Source organism: Enhydra lutris, unplaced genomic scaffold, assembly GCF_002288905.1.
Source record: "Enhydra lutris kenyoni isolate GAN:26980312 unplaced genomic scaffold, ASM228890v2 scaffoldscaffold39, whole genome shotgun sequence".
Lineage (NCBI taxonomy): Eukaryota > Metazoa > Chordata > Mammalia > Carnivora > Mustelidae > Enhydra > Enhydra lutris.
The window spans coordinates 29,588,155-29,609,095 of record NW_019154123.1 but is presented as its reverse complement, the minus strand read 5'-3'; the positions used below and the strand labels follow the sequence as shown (position 1 = coordinate 29,609,095).

At 36.4% G+C, this 20,941-nt stretch overlaps 1 protein-coding gene across 2 annotated transcripts in view; it reads right to left on the bottom strand.

Moving 5' to 3' along the window:
- Positions 1-20,941, bottom strand: part of LOC111154979 (ArfGAP with coiled-coil, ankyrin repeat and PH domains 2) — a 168,484-nt gene that overhangs the window by 93,390 nt on the left and 54,153 nt on the right. For both annotated transcript variants that reach the window (XM_022514935.1, XM_022514936.1), the window contains exon 2: positions 8,409-8,466. In XM_022514935.1, coding sequence (XP_022370643.1) covers positions 8,409-8,466 — 58 coding nt within the window. The remainder of the gene's footprint in view (positions 1-8,408; positions 8,467-20,941) is intronic.

The following is a 20,941-nucleotide window of genomic DNA, read 5'->3' as shown; positions in this document are numbered from 1 at the left end:
TATATACATATTTTTTTTTTTTTAAAGATTTTATTTATTTATTTGAGAGAGAGATCACAAGTAGGCAGAGAGGCAGGCAGAGAGAGGGGAGGAAGCAGGCTCCCTGCTGAGCAGAGAGCCTGATGCGGGACTCGATTCCGGGACCCTGAGATCATGACCTGAGCCGAAGGCAGCAGCTTAACCCACTGAGCCTCCCAGGTGCCCATAGCTTTATATATTATTAAAATGTATTATACCAAAAAAAAAAAAAAAAAAGGTATAAGTATAGTAATTACAATTCTGGTAATGGCCGTGAACAGACAAATGGAAAAAATACAGAGTCAAGAAACCAATACAAATATGCAGTACTTTCCAGCCAGTGGGGGAAAAAGTGATCCAATAAATGACATAGGGACACTAGAATCTAATGGGAGAAAAAGAAAAAAAGGAACAAAATTCAATTCCAAACCCTCCAATTAATTTCAGATGGAATAAAGATTTAAACATGAAATACTAAATCAGAAAATTAAAACAGGAAGTAATATTTTTTACAATCTCAAAGTAAGAAAAGTCTTTTTGAGAAAGTTGCAAAACTCAAAAGTCACAGAAAAAACAAATCAATTCAACTACAAAAAAATAAAAATATTATGGTGCCTGATGGCTCAGTTGGTTGAGTGTCCAACTCTTGATCTCAGCTCAGGTCTTGATCTCAGGACAATGAGTTCAAGCCCCACACTAGGCTCCACCCTGGCTATGTATGTATATATGTGTATATTTATACACACACACACACACACACACACACACACACACACGTATATATATGAAACATTTTTATCAGGGGGATAAAAAGCAATAAATTTAGTCAAAAGACAACAATATGGAAAAACAGTATTAGGGACAAATCATAAGGGACTAATTTCCCTGCTCTAAGAAGAGGATATAAATCATTTTTGAAAATCAAACCAGCCACTAGAAAAATAATGGCCAACCGATTATGTACAGATAATTCCCAGTAAAGAAAATTCAAATACATCCTACGCCTATGAAAAAAAATTCAATCTCACTCATAGTAAAAGAGTATTTTACAAAGAGTAAATTACTGTTTTTTTTACAGAATAGCAAAGATCGAAAAGTTTGTTAACTTGCTATTTTAGAGAGGGTATGGAGAACCAGACACTCATACATTTATGGGAAATGTAAACTGGTACAATTTCTGTGTAGGGCAATTTAGCAAAAGCTATCAATATTTTAAATACATACCCTCTAACCTAACAATTTCACTTTTAGGAAAGTATTATGAAGTTATTTTTTCACATAAACCACATGACACACATGTGAAGTCATACACTGCAGTCACAGTAAAATATAGGTAGCAATCTGAGTCCATCAGTAGGCAACTGAATAAATAAATTATGATATATCCATAAAATGAAATACAATTCAGCCGTCAAAAAGAATGTGGCAGCTCAATAATTAATAACAAAAAACAAAATCCAAGATGTATTTTTTCAAAAAACAAAATACAGGGGCACCTGGGTGGCTCAGTGGGTTAAAGCCTCTGCCTTCAGCTCAGGACATGATCTCAGGGTCCTGGGATCGAGCCCCACATGGGGCTATCTGCTCAGTGGGGAGCCTGCTTCCCCTTCTCTCTCCACCTACCTGTGATCTCTCTCTCTGTGTCAAATAAATACATACAATCTTAAAAAAAGAAAAATGTAGAACAGTTTTAATATTTTTGTTGTAGTGGGAGAGAAGACAAATATTTATAATCTTTTACGTGCCTAGATAATTTCTGGAAGGACTCAAGTGTACTCCTTTAGGAAAGAGACTAGAGGATGACTAATTTTTCACTGGATACACACTTTCGTATCTTTAAAGTTTATATCATGTAGGAGGTATTACTTATTCAACAAATTAAATAATTTAAAAATAATTAAAAGGTCCCATAGTAACTAAAGGAGAGAGAGAGGTTGGTAGTATGACATTATGGTTAAAAACACAGAGTTATGGGTTTAGTCAGCTTAGATTCAAATCGTGCTGCCCTACTTAACCACCTAAATGATCCTGAGTGACCTTAACCTCAGTAACCTTAAGTTTTTTTCTGTCTGAAATGATCACAACGGTACCAAACCATACACGGTTACTATAAAAGAGTTAAGGTAATGCACATAAAGATCTTGGAATAAACCATTACTGGCACATGGTAATTACTAAAGATTTATGTTTCCTTGTCAGAGTTTTGTTATTTGCTTTTGGTTTTCTCTCTTATTTTGTTTTTGTTCCAAAGAAACTTGAACACTTTCTACTTAAAATGAAGAGGTGGCAGAGAAAGAAAAGGAGAAAGATGACTAAAGCAAAGTTCTGAGAAGTTAGAGGTTGGAATTACATAGGAAAAGGGATACTTTTATCACTCAAATGGGAGGAAAAGTGGAAAAAGAGAAGGACATATTCTAAATTTCTAGATTAGGAACAAGGAATAAAAGTGTTCCCACCAAAAGGAAGACAGAGTCAAAGTCCTCTATTAAGGAAGAAGAACAAAATGATAAATCATGAGAAAATAGAAGTAAAGCTGTTAAAGATAACTAGATAACCTGAATAAATCTTGGAAAATTTGTTTTACATCAAAATTTCCAGGAATGTGTTAACTCCACCAGTTGATTTCACCAAACAATTGTGTAACTTCTCCTACAGAGCTTTATAGATATGACACAGAGAATACAGATGATTAGACAAATATAGTGAGAATTCTACAGAGTAGATGTTATGGAAGGGAAATGAAGGCCTCCAGAAGAAAAATATGATGGAATAAAATTAAGCGTAGACTGAAAGGGATCATAGCAGTATTATTCATACTAGCCAAAAAGTGGAAATAATCCAAATGTCCATCAAGTGATGAAGGGATAAACAAAATGTGGTATATTCATAAAGGGGTATTACTCAGCCATAAAAAGCAAATACTGGAAAATGTTACAACTTGTACAGATGAACCTTAAAAACATTATGCTAAGTGAAAGAAGCTAGTCACAAAAAGCCAAATTATGGCTCCATTGATATGAAATATTCAAAAGAGGCAAATCCATACAGACAGAAAGAAAATTAGTGGTCACCAGAGGATGTAGGGAGAGGATAATTGGGTGTGACTGCTAACAGGTACAAGATTTCTCTTTCAAGTAATGGAAATGCTCTGGAATTAGACAGTGGTGAGGGTTGCACAATACTATGAATACACTGGAAACACTGAATTGTACAATTTAAAATGATGAATTTTATGTCAGGCGAATTTTATCTCCAAAAATTACCCCTCCCCAAAATGCACTGAAAGGGGATTTTAAAGGGGGTTTAAAATATCAGAAGTTTATAGACTGAAGACTAGAGGGCTAGCTAAGCTTGAAGAACAGAGGCAGGAGTGAATGAAATGAGAACTGGAAAGACTAGAGCCTCAGGTAAGAAAGTAAGAGATCAGCATTCCAGATTTCTGAGAGGAGAACTTTGAATGGTAAGGCATAGCTATGACCATGAAAACAGGTATCAGAATTAGAATAGAGGTCACTAACACGGAAGTTGGAGAGATAATGGAATTGTCATACAGCTGAGCCACACACACACTGCAGCTATGCAGGAAGAAGGACTGACTTGGTGAAAGAAACTTTGCCAGCTAGCAAAATCCTTAGTAAATGACACTGATGACAGGCGTAACTGAATAGCATAAGCCTACAAGACAGAACCTAAGAGTATATGTCAAGTTAGTCAAAATTATCAAGCTGGTAGCCCCAATTCATTCAAAAGTTCTTTTAACTAAGAGATGTGTGTGTCATAGGCACTTTTCCAGGTGATGAGAATATAAACAACTTATCCACTGACTGTCCTTTAGTAAGTAACAACCTCTCCAAGTCTCATTTTTCTCACGGGCAAATTGGGTATAATGCCAACTTTGCAACACTGTTGTGACAGTTGGAGATAATATAAGTAAAACTTAGCATCTGATGCACAGTAAGTGTGCATCAAATGAGGGTTGTTTTTCTTCCTTCAAAGACTGTCTTCAAGGAGCTAATAATTTGTTGAAGAGACATCATCATTAGCATTTATTTAGAATGTAACATGTGCTAAGAACCATCCTAAGCACTAACATACACTAAAACACCTTATTCTCATTAATAACCCTATGAGATAGGTACTCAACTTTTACTGTTTTTGAAGATGAAGAAACTGAGGCATAGGAAGGTTGAGAAACTTGCCCAACGCCAAATAGCTTAGTAAGTGGTAGAGCCAGATTCAAATGCACGCAGCCTTACTCCAGGCTTTGTGTTCTTAACTATTACACCATGCTACAAGCCAAAGACTACAATAATATTATAATAATTTAAATGGAAGTGTGTGCAAGAAAGAATGCAATACCAGAAAAAGAACCTAAGTTTGGTAGTACTTGAGCTGTGATTTAAAGAGTATCTGCTTAACAGAGAGAGAACAAGCATTCCAGTGAGAGGATGCAACAGATACAAAAATTACATCTAGATGGCCACTACGTTGCTCTATGGTGCTGTCAGTGCCAAAATACCTGGCAGAATGGATAAATCTTTGGACCCAGCAAAACAATGCCACTCATGAAGCATTATTCTCCACAAGGAGTGTAACTATTGGTAACATATTATAAGCAAAATAAATAATAGCTAAGTCATCAAGCTAGTTTAACCTGTTGGTGGCATGATTTACAATGATATTACAGGCCTTGCACAAAGTTATGAAATCACTAAACTAATCCTGGGCAACCCCTCCCCTCCACTAGTCCTTCAGTGTCACCACCTTCAATAACAACCATTTCTTCCTCCTCTCTGGTTCTCCTCTCTGCGCTAACTCCTCAAAATTCTCAAGTGGAATGATAGATACTAACTTAAGAATTTGAGAGAGGTACATTTTATAAGAAATCAAGATCTTAAACTAGAGAAATGTAAAACTATAGACCTTCTATTCAGGTGGAAGATAATATTTTTTTTAAATGTCAAAATTTCCATGATGCCCTTATTAGTCCTTTGGGTAATAAACACTCTAGAAAAAGCTTAGAGATCTTAGTACTGATTGCCAACATTTTAATAACTTGTTTTAAACTTGAATATTTAGTTTTAAGATTCTACCAGTCTCCCAATTCCAACCAAATATGACACGGGGGCAGGGGGAGGGGGATGCTCATTAAAGCAAAATCAGTAACAAAAATGCTAGTGGATTCTATCAGATGAGATACTTCAAATTTTGAGGACCTCCCCAACGAACCCAAAAAATGTTTCATATGATTTACATGCAGTTCTCCCCATAAAGAAGAGATAATCTGATTAGACTACTCAATGATTCTTTAAAAAGCCTTGTCTTTCAGGGGTGCCCGGGTGGCTCAGTCAGTTAAGCATCTACCTTTGCCTCAGGTAATGATCCCAGGGCCTTGGGATGGAGCCCCACATCGGGCTCCCCTGCTTCTCCCTCTCTTCCCAGCTCATGCATACTCTATCTCTTGCTCTCTCTCAAATAAATAAATAAAACAAACAAACAAAAAAACCCTTGTCTTTCTACATACTCTCTCATAAATCTACCAGAAAATCAAGACTACAGTTCTGTTGCCTACCTTAAGATTTAAAAACTTTGTTTCAGAGTGTTTAAAATAAATGGACTACCTCTGGGTAAAATAACAATAATAATAATAAACCTATATGTGTAATTTTAAAGAGAAAATATTTGAAAATCCTTTTGAAAATATCCTTACAAAAAATTATAACACTAATTTAAAAAAAAATTACAACATTAATTTAAAAAACTTTTGCCAAGAAGCTTCTTAGCTTTCCTCAAAAAATTTCCAAGCAGCAAAGTGCTCCCCTAGTATGGATGCAGAAGCACAGTGGTGCACAAAAAGAGAACTGAACTAAGAATAAAAACATGAGTCTTGACCCTGGTTTGCCTCTTCTACCTCTGACTTGAAGCCAGTTCCCTTCACTTTCTGGGCTTTGGTATCCTCAACTATAAAATGGGAATAATAGCACTTGTCCTACCTACCTCACAGAATTATTATAAAAATCAAAAAGCATACTATATATCAAAGTGTTTTGGAAACTATAGAGTACAACACAAAAATAACTTATTACTAAATATTTTCTAAAATTTTGGTTTTAGAAATTTGTGCCTCGGGCACCTGGGTGGCTCAGTGGGTTAAAGCCTCTGCCTTCGGCTCAGGTCATGATCCCAGGGTCCTGGGATCGAGGCCCACATCAGGCTCTCTGCTCAGCGGGGAGCCTGCATCCTCCTCTCTCTCTGCATGCCTCTCTGCCTACTTGTGATCTCTCTGTCAAATAAATAAATAAAATCTTTAAAAAAAAAAAAAAGAAAGAAATTTGTGCCTCGTTAGCACAGTAGGTAGCACGTCAGTCTCATAAAATATTGGTTTTACATACATAATTACTACTTTATATTTATACCATTTACATCATATACATACATATGTTTCATGATTTCAAAACATTTGAAAACCTTCAGCTTATTTTATATCCTGGCTATTCAAAGTGTGGTCCATGGAACAACAGCATTGGTGTCACCTGGAATCTGATTAGAAACATGGAATCTCATAAAGGACTAGTATACAAAATCCATACAGAACTTATCAAACAACACCCAAAGAATAATACAATCAAGAAATGGGCAGAAGACATGAACAGACATTTCGTCAAAGAAAACATGCAAATGGCCAACAGACACACAAAAAAGTGCTCCACATCACTCAGCATCAGGGAAATACAAATCAAAACCACAATGAGATACCACCTCACACCAGTCAGAACGGCTAAAATTAACAAGTCAGGAAACAACATGTGTTGGCAAGGATAAGGAGAAAGGGGAACCCTCCTACACTGTTGATGGGAATGCAAGCTGGTACGGCCACTCTGGAAAACAGTATGGAGGTTCCTCGAAAAGTTGAAAATAGAGCTACCCTATGGCCCAGCAATCGCACTACTGGGTTTTTACCCTAAAGATACAAATGTAGTAGTGATCTGAAGGGGCATGTGCACCCGAATGTTTATAGCAGCAATGTCCACAACAGTCAAACTAAGGAAGGAACCTAGATGTCCATCAACAGATGAATGGATAAAGAAGATGTGATACACACACACACACACACACACACACACACACACACTGGAATACTATGCAGCCATCAAAAGAAATGAAATCTTGCCATTTGCAATGATGTGGATGGAACTAAAGGGTATTACGCTGAGCAAAATAAGTCAATCAGAGAAACACAATTATCATATGATCTCTCTGATACGAGGAATTTGAGAGGCAGGGTAGGAGGTTGTGGGGGGTAGGGAAGGAAAAAATGAAACAAGATGGGATTGGGAGGGAGACAAACCATGGGAGACTCTTAATCTCATGAAATCAACTGAGGGTTGCTGGGGGGTGGCTGGGTTAAGGACATTGGGGAGGGTATGTGCTATGGTGAGTGCTGTGAAATGTGTAAGCCTGATGATTCACACACTTGTACCCCTGAAGCAAATAATACATTGTATGTTAATAAAACAAAAAAAAAGAAAGAAAAAGAAACACAGAATCTCAGGTACCCCAGACTTACTGAATCAGAATCTGTATTTTTACAAGATCCCTAGGTGATTCCTACGCACAGTACAGTTTGAGAAGCTCTGCTTTATGTAGCAATATCATTTAAAAAAATAATTAAATGAGTAGGAAGTTATTTTCAGAAAAGGTATTTCAAATATGTGCATCTGATTTATCTCCATAAATTTTAAGAAAAGATATTTCACTAAACAGTTACTGATTACGTGAAACCAGAAGCCATGTTTTACTCATTCTCATATTTCTTCCTGCTTTATACAGTATTTCTTGGGTAGAGGAAAAACAAAAAAGATGATCAATAATTAATATAGATGATAGGAATTAATGTCCATTTACCCTCAAATACAATATGGCCACTTAATATCAATTATTAACTATATACTAAGCATTTCTGGCATCAGCTTTAAAAAAAATGCAATCAGTATTTTAAATTTTATTTATATTTAATGTGTCCACACCTACATTTATAAACAAGAATGGTCAGGTTATGTATGAAAACCACTAAACAGTGAAAAGATACATGCAATCTTTTTGATGGAAAAGAAAACACAGTTCCAACAATATAAAGGATATCTAGTTAGCTCTGAAGTCAAATGCTGTTCAAATTCTTGCTCTGGCGCTTAGATTTTCAATAAGCTATTTCATGTCTATGGCCTCAATTTCCTCACATGTAAAATTGGGATAATAGTAAGATTTACCATCATAGAGATTTAAGAAGAAAAAAAAAAAAGTAACATGAACCACCAGGTATGAAAGGCCTAAATCATTGTTAATGGAAAATAAGAATTAATGTTTGAAAAAACGTTTAAAGTAAAATTCACCTTATCAAGTTTTAGTTCCAATTCTGCCACATCTCCTTCTACTTCTTCCAAAGCAGCCCTAGAAAAATCATATATAAAATAAGTTATCATGTGTTTATTATTTTTTTAAATGCCCCCCACCTACCCCTAGTCCCTCCCCACATCCACCCTCCAGCCTCCCCTCTGCCCCCTAAGTTATCAGATATTTTTAAATGTTACTTTACTCTTGGAAAATAACTCTAAATGAAAAAAGATATGAATGCTTAAAAATTACATTTCACGTTAAGTAATAATTACCTTAGGATGAAGTGTAAGTACTTCATAAACATGAAATATAACAGATAATACAATTATTATTTAAGGTAATGAGAGAACACATTAATTAGGCTGACTGATTCAAAGCATTCATGTTATTCAAATTAATAACACTAATAAGAAGTATTTAGCATGGTTTTGGTTTTGTTTTTTTTTTTTTAATGAGGAAAAATTTTTGAAGTTGAGCCTTAACAAAGACTTGGATTTCTATTCAGTACAACAAATCTAACCCAATAACAGAGCATCCTTGGGAATCAAAAAGGAAAGGGTTTTACTTTTTATAAATAGTTCAGAAAAATGTCAGCCTTGTTTAATGAACCATTTTGTTTCCCTTTTTTTTTTTTAAGATTTTATTTATTTATTTATTTATTTGTCAGAGAGAGAGAGAGAGGGAGAGAGAGAGAAAAAGCGCGAGCACACAGGCAGGCAGAGGAGCAGCAGAGGCAGAGGGAGAAGCAGATTCCCCACTGAACAAGGAGCCCGATGCGGGACTCGATCCCAGGACGACGGGACCATGACCCGAGCCGAAGGCAGCCGCCCAACCAACTGAGCCACCCAGGCATCCCTGTTTCCCATGTATTTTTAAGAAATCACTAGATACTCTTAATTGTCAGGAGAATTATAAAATTATAATATTTATTAGTACTTGATATCACACTACAGGTAACATTCCAAAATTGGAAATTTGGAACAAAACAGCAGCAACTAAAACTTTTTAAGAATAATAAGATTTTACACTTAAGAGTTAAGATAGAACAAAACACAATTCAACTACTTTAAGTCATCTATCCCATTTTCAGATACCTACTTGATAAACTAGCAACTTCCCAGTAGTTATTTTACGAATTAACCATATTTGTTTCAAATGGACAACAGTGGGGGACTAACCACCCAAACATTATTTTGAAACCTGAGTAAGAAATTCTCAATTAGATAACAGAACTAAGAAAAACATGGCTAAAATATAGCCTCTATTCCCAGAACTACCCACTTAACCTCTATGTAATAATGTCCAAATAATCATTTTTATCAGCTTGTAATTCTATTTCTCTATCTGGTCACAATTACTGAAAAAAGTTTTTAATTTCCCAAACAAGAAAATTATAAACTACAAATTATTCAGCAAAGAGATGCCTATTCCATAAAAACAAGATACTATAGCATACAGTTCAAAGTTCAAGAAAACAAGAGGTGATATACTTCCAAAGCACAGAAACAGAAATGCTTCTTCCCTAACTAAAAGTATCATTTTCTTTAGCAGTTTCTCAAATTACATTTGTTCCCTTAACCTAGAAAACATTTTCCCTTCACATTAATCTTAACTCCTGTTCACCTGACTATATATACTACTTGTCATTTTAAACTTAATTCATAAAAGAAAACAAATATATCTGCATAAGAATATTCACTCTTTGTAACAGGTTGAAAACCTACATGTCCAACAATAGGAAATAATGTAAATAAATGAAAGTACACCCATCCCAATATTTGAGGCAGCAGGTTTTTAAATGCAACTGATCTACATCTACTGGGATAGAAGCATACATGTGATAAACTATTACATGTGGGGTGGGGGGAAGCAAGTTACAAAATTATATATAGTGTGAACCCAATTTCAAGGAGGGGGAAAAGAAACTGTTTGGTAAATGCCCAGGGAAAAATCTGGAAGCATATTTACCAGTATATTACCCATAAAATGAGGACTGGAGAACAGAAAGTGTAAATAAGATTTTATACTGTTTACTACTTATACTTCTGGCTTATTTAGTATTTGCAAGAACTACAAATTTTTAAATAATTTTAAAGCCAATAAAGGGGAAAAGAAAAAAGTTCAGACATCATCTTCCTAGGAGATAGGGTCTGGGAACCTCTTCCTCCACCCACACCAGCTTAATTACACATCCATCCTGTGCCCCCACAATACCTCATGCATGCCTCTACCACTGTCCATTTCTCTCACTTATCGAAGCTCCCCATAGCAGTACAGACACTCAAAATGTTTGTTGGGTCAAGAAATAAACTCCACAATTATTTACTCTGTCAGAAACATTCTTCATTTACTTGTAACATTTATTTAACCTAGCTTTACCTAATCTTCAATTACTTTCAAGCATATTAGTTGAAATGACCAGCTTAAGATTTGATTTAACCATTGATTTCTACTAAGCATACAATTTGATAGAAACTTTATGTAGATTCCTCTATTATTTTTTTAAAGATTTTATTTATTTATTTGACAGAGAGAGATCACAAGTAGACGGAGAGGCAGGCAGAGAGAGAGAGAGAGAGAGAGAGGGAAGCAGGCACCCTGCTGAGCAGGGAGCCCAATGCGGGACTCGATCCCAGGACCCTGAGATCATGACCTGAGCCAAAGGCAGCGGCTTAATCCACTGAGCCACCCAGGTGCCCCAGATTCCTCTATTATTTTATTGTGCAATTGTCCTAATTTACTTTTGTAAAACAACATTTTTTTATAAAGATTTTTTTTTTTTTTTAAGTAATCTCTACACCCAATGTGGGGCTCGATCTCACAACCCTGAGATCAAGAGCCACATGTTCCACCAACTGAATCAGCCAGGTGTCCCGTAAAACAATTTTTTTTAAAGATTTTATTTATTTATTTGACAGAGAGAGAGAGTACAAGCAGGCGGAGTAGCAGGTAGAGGGAGAAGCAGGATCCTCGCTGAGCAAGGAGTCCAATGTGGGGCTCAATCCCAGGACTCTGGGATCATGAACTGAGCTGAAGGCAGTTGCTTAAATCTACTGAGCCACCCAGGTGCCCAAACAACATTTTAAAAGAGAGGTACAAACACAAAAGGAAAAATGTGTTTCACCTGCATTTAAAAGTAAAGCTCTCTGTAATCTTATATTCAAAGAATCTGAAACTTTATCTTAGATGTTCTTCAACATTTCACCTTTTCTAAAAAAAATCTGTTGGTCATCTAAGATGTGTGTGAAAACTCCTAGCAATAGCAAAACACATACATACACACACACACACACACAACTTGCAGTAATAGCTAAGTAGCTAATGTATAAGGTAAACTAGTTAACTGAATATTCCTTAGCATAAAAAGAAGAGTATATGGAAAGATTTTGATCTCAGTTCAAACTCTCCTCCACCACTCACTTATTTAGTATTTTATCTAAGTTTCTTCATCTGTAAAATGAGTGAAGAAATGCCTACTTAAATAAGCTATAAAGGTTAAATCAGGGGCTGTTCCGTAGCACTGACCACAGTACATACCACACCACAAAGAATACTATCAATAAGAGTCTCTTTCTCTCCTTTCTCTTATCCCTACATCCTGAGGTGAGTTTTGCCTCCCTATTACTTCTGTTCAGCAATGCAAGAGAACCATCCTGGAACATGTTTAATAAATGAGTAAGCGAAATGAAACAATCTACACAAGGGTCCTTCAAATATTGCAAGAAAGATACTATTCCTTTTCAACTCTCCCAAATAACAATTGAGTATATATAACGTTTATAAATGTGCAAGGTATTAGAGGCCAATATTATAGAAACCCTATCCCCCATAGCTTAAAACAATAAAAATCATTAAATTTTTTTGAATTATTAAAATTTAAAAGTTACATACACATTAAAAATGTCCGAAAACATATGATTAAGTAGTAAAACATAAAATAATGTTAAAACAAAGGGGGGAAAAACAGAAAACAGTCAACAAAGTCTCACAGGATTATTTTGAACAGAGTTCAGCAAACTACAGCCTGTCAGGCAAGTCGGGACTGCAACCTCTTTTTATACAGCCCGTGAGCTAAAAATGGTTTTTACATTATTTAATGGTTGGAAAAAAACAAAAGCAGCCACATATTTAATGACACAAGAAAACTGCTATTAAATCCAAATTCAGCAGCCATAAATAAAGTTTTGTGGAATCACAGCCAAGTTCATTCATTTAAATATTTTCTATAGCAGCTTCCATGCAACAATGGCATGAAAGAGCTGAATAGTTTAAAAAGAGAGACCGTATAACCTATAAAGCCTAAAATATTTACTATTATCTGGCACTTTACAGGAAAGGTTTACTGACTCCTTGTAATGAATATTAAATACAAAAACATAAATAAAAATCCTTTCTCAAATACAAGATACATTCAGGGAAATAATTTTTAAAACTTAGTTCTGGTTCGCTGTACCTTCTAAGAAGCTGAATAAGCCTATAATTCAGAAAAATGTCACCTTACTTTTAATAACATCTTCATTCTTTAGTCTATCACAGTTTATGATCAACTCAGAAAGTTAACAAAAAAACATAAAACTAGAATAGAAAAAATTCTAGCAACAATTATTAACACTGAGACTTTTTTTTTTTTTTTAAGTAGGCTCCACACCTAGCATGGAGTCCAGTGAGGGAATGGAAATCATGACCACGAGATCAAGACCTAAGCCAAGATCAAGAGTTGGACGCTCAACTGACTGAGCCACCGAAGCACCCCAACACTGAGACATTTCTAATCACATGGTGATCACTTTCAGCTGTGAATTAAATGAAGCTCTATGAGAAGCATAAAAATAGAATTCTCCCTACCCAGATAATTGCATACCCCTGATGTAGAAAAATCTTTTTTAAACCACTGTTTTGTTTTTAAAGTCAGAGTTGTTTTTTTTTTTAAGATTTTATTTATTTGAGAGAGAGAGAGTGAATGCGTGAGAGAGCACAAGCAGAGAGGAGGGGCAGAGGGAGAGGGAGAAGAAAACTCTCTGCTGAGCAGGGAGCCCGATGTGGGACTTGATCCCAGAACCCTGGGATCATGACCAGAGCTGAAGGCAGATGCTGAACCAACTGAGCCACCCAGGTGCCATTAAGCCACTGTTTTTATAAAATGATCTATAAAAATAACTAAATAATATGAATAATATGAGCACTGTATTTTCTTTATAAAAGCAAATTATTTGAAACAGGAAGTGTGATGAAGAATTGTTGTAGCCATCCATTGGAGATCTTAAAAAAAAAAAGAAAAGCTGGAGCACCTGGGTGGCCCGGTGGGTTAAGCCTCTGCCTTCGGTTCAGGTCGTGATCTCAGCGTCCTGGAATCGAGCCCCGCATCGGGCTCTCTGCTCAACAGGGAGCCTGTTTCCCACCCCCCCTCTCTCTCTGCCTGCCTCTCTGCCTACTTGTGATCTCTGTCTGTCAAATAAATAAATAAAATCTTTAAAAAAAGAAAAGAAAAGAAAAGAAAAGAAAAGAAAAGCTAACCTCCACTCAAACCTCAGCAATTTCCTTAAAAATGGAATTAATAGTAAGACTAGGTCACATGACAATACAATCTAAAATTTAACAGTAGTGGGTGCCTACGTGGCTCAGTCATTAAATGGCTGTCTTCAGCTCAGGGTCCTGGGATGGAGTCCCACATCTGGCTCCCTGCTAGGTGGGAAGCCTGCTTCTCCCTCTCCTACTTGTATTCTCCCCCTGCTTGTGTTCCCTCTCTCACTGTGTCTGTCTCTGTCAAATAAATAAATAAAATCTTTTAGAAAAAAATAAGTAAATAAATAAAATAAAATAAAATGTAACAACAGGATATTTCAGATCACTAATAAGCACAGAAATATTAAAGATTAAGTATTTAAGCAATTAAAAATGATTTGAGGCTCTAAATCATTTATACCTTCTAAATAATTAACAAAGATAAACTATAATATAGAGATTTTGAAACTAACATCTATATTCCTTGTTTTATATAAAAGATGTATTCCTGAAGTTTGCATATAGATTAAATAACCACTTAGATACCAGGAGGGGTTGCCTATATGTCCATCATGGCACCTACCATCCCCAGGCAACTTTCTCTTCCAGATCAACAGCTTTAACCACTGTGGGCAACACTTGGCTATTCTGTGCAAAGGACAAAGCCTGGATCAGGAGTAGCCCGCTGACTGAAGGGCAGTCCTGTAACTCAATAAATGACAAAACTAGGTAACCAGAACTTCTAGAGGTGGGTCTAAGATGAGATGGCTCCCTCTGCATTTTTGACCACAAAACAGAGTACATACCCTGGAAAACTACTTTTTAAAATAAATCTCTCGGGCTGGGATGCTGGGTTGATCAGTCTGTTAAGCGTCTGCCTTGTGCTCAGGTCCTAATTCCAGGGTCCTGGGATCAAGTTCCACATCAAGGCTCCTTGCTCGGCAGGGAGCCTATTTCTCCCTCTGCCTCTGCCCCTCTCCCTGCTTGCATTCTCTCTCTCTCTGACAAATAAATAAATAAAATATTTTAAAATAAATCTCTCAGGGTGCCTGGGCAGCTTAGTCAGTTAAGCATCCGCCTTCAGCTTAGGTCATGATTGTGGGGGTTTTTGGATCAAGCCCCATGTCCGACTCCCTGTTTAGTGGGGAGTCTGCTTCTCCCTCTCCCTCTGCCCTCCCCCTGCTTGTGCTCTCTTCTCTCTCTCTCTCCCCCTCTCTGATAAATAAATAAAAATCTTGAAAAGATTTTTAAAATAAATCTCTCATTAAATCATTTTGTAGGGGACCTGGGTGGCTCAGTGGGTTAAGCCTCTGTCTTCAGCTCAGGTCATGATCTCAGGGTCCCAGGATTGAGCCCTGCATTGGGCTCTCTGCTCAGCAGGGAGCCTGCTTCCCCCTCTATCTCTGCCTGCCTCTCTGCATACTTGTGATTTTTCCCTCTGTCAAATAAATAAATAATTTTAAAAAATCATTTTGTAATGTGAATGGTCACCCCTTACTTTGTTAGTAAGTTCTGTGTCCTTTAGAATTGGGTCTCTGTAATGTGCTAAGAGGCAATGGAATGAGATTTTTTTAACTGCCATATTTTTATTCTATATTTTACTACTTACACTAGCTATGTAACATCAAAGAAGTTCTTTTGTATTTCAATTTCACTTACAAAATACAGATAATAACAATTCTCCCATAAAGCTATATGACAAGGTTATGAACATTGGGGAGGGGCAAGTGCTATAGTGAGTGCCGTGAAATGTGTAAGCCTGATGATTCACAGACCTGTACCCCTTGGGCAAATAATACATTGTATGTTAATAAAAATAATTATTTTAAAAAGCTATATGACAAATTTCAAAGTACATATAAAAATTTTAGCACAATGACTGATACTCAGTAAGTAACCAATAAATGCCAGCTATAATAATCTATAATGTTAAAGAAAATACACAATCTCTTTTCATTTTCATTTTATGGGAACAAAAGGGAAGGAAACAGTAATGAGATTAAGTTATCACATATCTCAAACATGAATTTGAAATGGCTTGAAAAAGGAGCAAAAAAAGTTAAAACAGGCCTATGATCAACAAATAAAAGTAAAACAGCAAATCCAAATTCTAGCACTTCAATACTCTTGCCCTTTTCCAAAACTTTTATGTCAAATACACTTTTCCTAACTTCTTCATTACTTCAGTCTGAGCCTCAGTACTACACAATAGGGTAGGATATTTTTGAAAATCCACTTTGTTTTAAAGGTCGTCAAGGTCAGTTCTCACTCTTCTAAGAACAAAGAGAGCCAACTATGCAATCAATACAAAAAAGTATCAAGGCTCTGGGGCACCTGGGTGGCTCAGTGGGTTAAAGCCTCTGCCTTCGGCTCAGGTCATGATCCCAGGGTCCTGGGATCAAGCCCCACATCGGGCTCTCTGCTCAGCGGGGAGCCTGCTTCATCCTCTCTCTCTGCCTGCCTCTCTGCCTACTTGTGATCTCTGTCTGTCCAATGAATAAATATTAAAAAAAAAAAAAAGTATCAAGGCTCTGAATGTATAATTATTACATAAAAATATTAAGCCACCCTTTTTAAAAGACTGAGCTTTTATTTTTGAGATTAGTCTCAATGAAATTAAAAGGTCTTTCTTGCTCAAATACTGTGTTAGAAATGTTTTAACTGCTCCTATGTACTCAGAATGGTTTACTAAGCAACACTGGCAAGATCCATGAGAAATTCTATCCTTTGATAGGTAAGAGAACTGTAAAAAACACAGACTAGAAATGGAAACCAAAAGTTTAGTCTCTCTTCCAACTAACATGAGTTCCTGAGAACATAATTTAATCTCTCCAAACCTCAGTTTTCTCCTCCATAAAAAGTAAGGAATGGACTGGATCATCTTTAATATCAACTCCAGATCTTAAAAATCAATTATCCTAGAGTAAGCCAAGGGGAGCCTGGGTGGCTCAGTGGGTTAAAGCCTCTGCCTTCGGCTCAGGTCATGATCCCAGGGTCCTGGGATTGAGCCCCACATTGGGCTCTCTGCTCAGCAGGGAGCCTGCTTCCTCCTCTCTCTCTCTGCCTGCTTCTCTGTCTACTTGTGATCTGTCGGTCAAATGAATAAATAAAATCTTTAAAAAAAAAAATAATAAGCATTCAAAGGAAAATTAGAACCTGGATTTGATTATCTTCTCCCAAGCAAGAATTCCTCCTCGTCCCCATTCGTGCTTTCAAAAGAGTTAGAAAAAAATGAAACTTATAAACCATGAAAAACCCTCACCAAAATTTACATTGTTAAGTTTCATTCATCCTTTTCAAAAGCCTCCTTTAGGTACTTCTTAAAAGATAATAAATATCAGGAAAACGGTGGGGGTTTTTTGTAAAATTTCTCATTCAGCTTAACATTTTAGGGGAAAAAAAGATTTTATCTTCTGTCCACACATGTATCTTCCTCAATTTTTTTAAAGTACCCTCCACACCCAGCATGGAGCCCAGGGCAGGGCTTGAACTCATGATCCCAAGTTCAGGACTTGACCTGAGATCAAGAGTCAGACGCTTACCAGACTGAGCCACCCAGGCGCCCCCACACATTATCTTTCTGAGTGAGCTCCATATTTCTTTTCTAAAGTTTGTAAACATTATTCTGCCATTTTCCTGCCAAGAAAAGAAATTTTTTTTTAAAAGTAGTTAAAAAAATGTACTCTTCTCCCCTCATGTTCTCACCTGCCAATACAGCATCCAAAATAAAACCATTCAAGCCAGCATGTAATTGAAAAAAAAACAAACTACAGCCCAAGGTAGAGATACAAGCAGTATGGTTCCAGTGAATGAATAGCACACACTCAAGTTCTAACTCAGGTGTCAATAACCCTATGAGTCCAAGCTCATAAAAAAAAAGTAACACTCTTAAAATATTAGCGAGGTCATCATATTGTGTAGAGAAGTGTGGATGGAAGAAGGGGGACATACAGAAGCATCTGTTCCTTGGGCTCCAGATTTTCTTCCTTAACAGGGGTCACGTGGATCTATATACAAAGTTTTTTTTTTTTAATCATGTGCAGTAGCAAATATTCACTATTTACAGAAAATTTATGTAAAGAAATACTAATAATGTTTTATTTTATTCAGATAGGAAATTATATTTTTTTCCTCAGAAAAAATCAGTACTATGTTAGAAAGCTATGTTTCCATTTCACCCTCCTCCTCCAACAGCCTGAATTTCTTGACCAGGCAGTTAGCATAGTCAAGCAGGTGAAATGCCACTATAACCGCAGCAGCAATTAATATCATCCTACTGTGCCATAAAAGAAGGTGGTGGAAGAAGAGATGGCCTATCTATTGTGCTGGGAATCAGTAAGCCAACACTGATGGGTGACTGGGTGACAGTCTCAGTCTTCACAGTAGGAGGTGTAAAGCTAAAATGAAGATACTAGTCATCTAAAGAGGCATAAGGTTACTTTAATGTGGAAAAAAAGAGGGCTAAGGAAAAAAACTACGAACTTAGAGATCACTACATAATGTTGCCTTCAACCAGGCCCAATAAAAATAAAAGCTGAAGAAAAATAAATAAATAAATAAATTAATTAATTAAATAAAAGTTGAAGAAAAGGTATTTCTGTCTTGGGGCGCCTGGGTGGCTCAGTGGGTTAAGCCTCTGCCTTCGGCTCAAGTCATGATCCCAGGGTCCTGGGATTAAGCCCCGCATTGGGCTCTCTTCTCAGTGGGGAGCCTGCTTCCTCCCTCTCTCTCTGCCTATTTGTGATCTCTGTCAAATAAATAAATAAAATCTTAAAAAAAAAAAAGGTATTTCTGTCTTGAAATCACAATAAACTTAGGAAGCTATCCCCCCTCAAAAAAAAATTTTTACATTGACTTTCTACAAAGTCTGTCCATTCCCAAGAATCTTATCACTGCAGTAGATTTAGACATGCTAGGAAAATAAAACAGTTACCATCACTGTTTAAAGAATTAAAATGTTGAACCAAAGCAGTTAAACTGCAGTGCTTATTGCATCAGTGGTATGTCATGGTCCACACCTTTATGGAGAAGAGAGCACTGTAAATTTCATGGTTTATAACAGGGAGAGAGTAGATATCTATGAGGAAAGAATACTGTGACTGATAATTCTGTCAGGATGACCAAGTATTTCAAATAAGATGGGACTGTCAGCAGACTCATAATGGAAGAAAGGAGCAAGATGGTAGGGACATCTAGGGCCAAGCCCAGACAAAATTGCCAAAAATTATCATCAGAGACCATATTCCCCCTTTCATGAGTATTCACCTTCATCCTTTTCAGAACTGGAAATGGTACTTAAGCAACAGGATTCCCTGCAAATCACAGCAGGTAAATAACTGCATATTGGGTCTTTCAGCGTTCTGTCTATGACATATCTGCTGAACAAATCCCATCTGTAACTTTTCCAGGCTTCCCCATTAACAAAAGAATCTTAGTACATAATGAAAATAATTTTGCCACGTATGTTCACTGTATTTTACAATCTGCCTGGGGCACCTGAATGTATGATATAGCAGTTGTTATATTAAGAACACAGAGCAGTAATATGAACTAATAAAGAGAAAAACCATTAACAGGAAATGAGCTATAACCCCAGAATCACAGAATCTTGAATTGGAAGAAACCTTAGCAAACTGCTGAATGTCAGAACTGTTTAATGAAAGTAGAGCAGCTGTGTTTAGAAAGTATTTCATGTAGTATTTCATGTCCATTAAAACCCTGCAATTTTAAGTGTGTAAACCTGGCGATTCACAGACCTGTACCCCTGGGGATAAAAAGATATTATATGTTTATGAAAAATAAAATTAAAAAAAAAACAACCCTGCAATTTTATAAGATCTGTAAACAGGATGCAGAAGAATACAAATTTAAGAGCCTAATAAAGAGGCTCAGGGTTTTAAAGACACTGTTCACACAGTAAATTTGTCACACTGAAGTGCCTTCTTCTCGGTGGAATGAGCACCTTCCCATCACCACCTCCACAAAGCACCCTATGTTCACATCAAATAGACCACGTGGCACTCAATATGACAATTCAGCTTTTGGTCCTGTTGCCTAAACTGAGAAACGTGATCAGAGACTATGATCTAGTTAGCTATCTATCCCTAGTTTATTGAGTTACCAAGTAAATATTTGTTTACTAGATGGACAGATGCAGCATTAAGAAAAATTACATAATTTTGGGGGCCCAAGACCGCTCATGATAGTTACGCCTGCATCTCAGTGCACATGTATTTATATGTAACTTTCCAGTTCCCTCTTGCTTCAGGTTTTAGTTATTCTAATCTGCCTCTACAGCCTCATATAGATGTTACCATAAAACCCTTTAAAGAAAATAAAAGAAAAAAGAATACACAAATAATTGCAAAAATGTCAAAATTAGATTTACACTGAAAGAAGAAAAAGTCAGTTCTTTCCACATACAAGGATGAGCCTATATACCTTTACCTAGCCATTATTATAATACCTATAATTTCTTTTAAAGACAGAAACAGGAAATTCTTATAACACTCTAGATAGAATATACACTAATAAGATCTGGATTTCTAAAACAGGCTTTGAAAGAAACCTCAAAGGATCTAAGGAAGAATTCATGTAACACCATCACAAAATAACACTACTGTGATTCCATAACTACATTCAATTTATAAATCAAATAGAATCCTTGGACATTCCAAGAGAAGAATCAGAATAGTTACAATAAAGTGGGAGGAAATTTTTTTAAGCAACTTTTTAAAAAAAACACTACTAGAAAAATTTAGACAAATGAAGAAATGAGATTTCCCTTCCTTTTCTCTACCAACAAACAGGAGCAAATATCTATTGCTTGGGATACACAGATGAAATAAATAAAGAACCTTGCCCTTCTAGATCTTACACTGGAAGAGGAGGACAGTCCATAAACAACAAACATAATAAATAAGTCATTTAGATAGTACTCTAAAAGGTGTTAAGTGCTATTAAAAAAAAAAAAAAAAAAAGGTTCAGGGCGCCTGGGTGGCTCAATGGGCTAAGCCTCTGCCGTCAG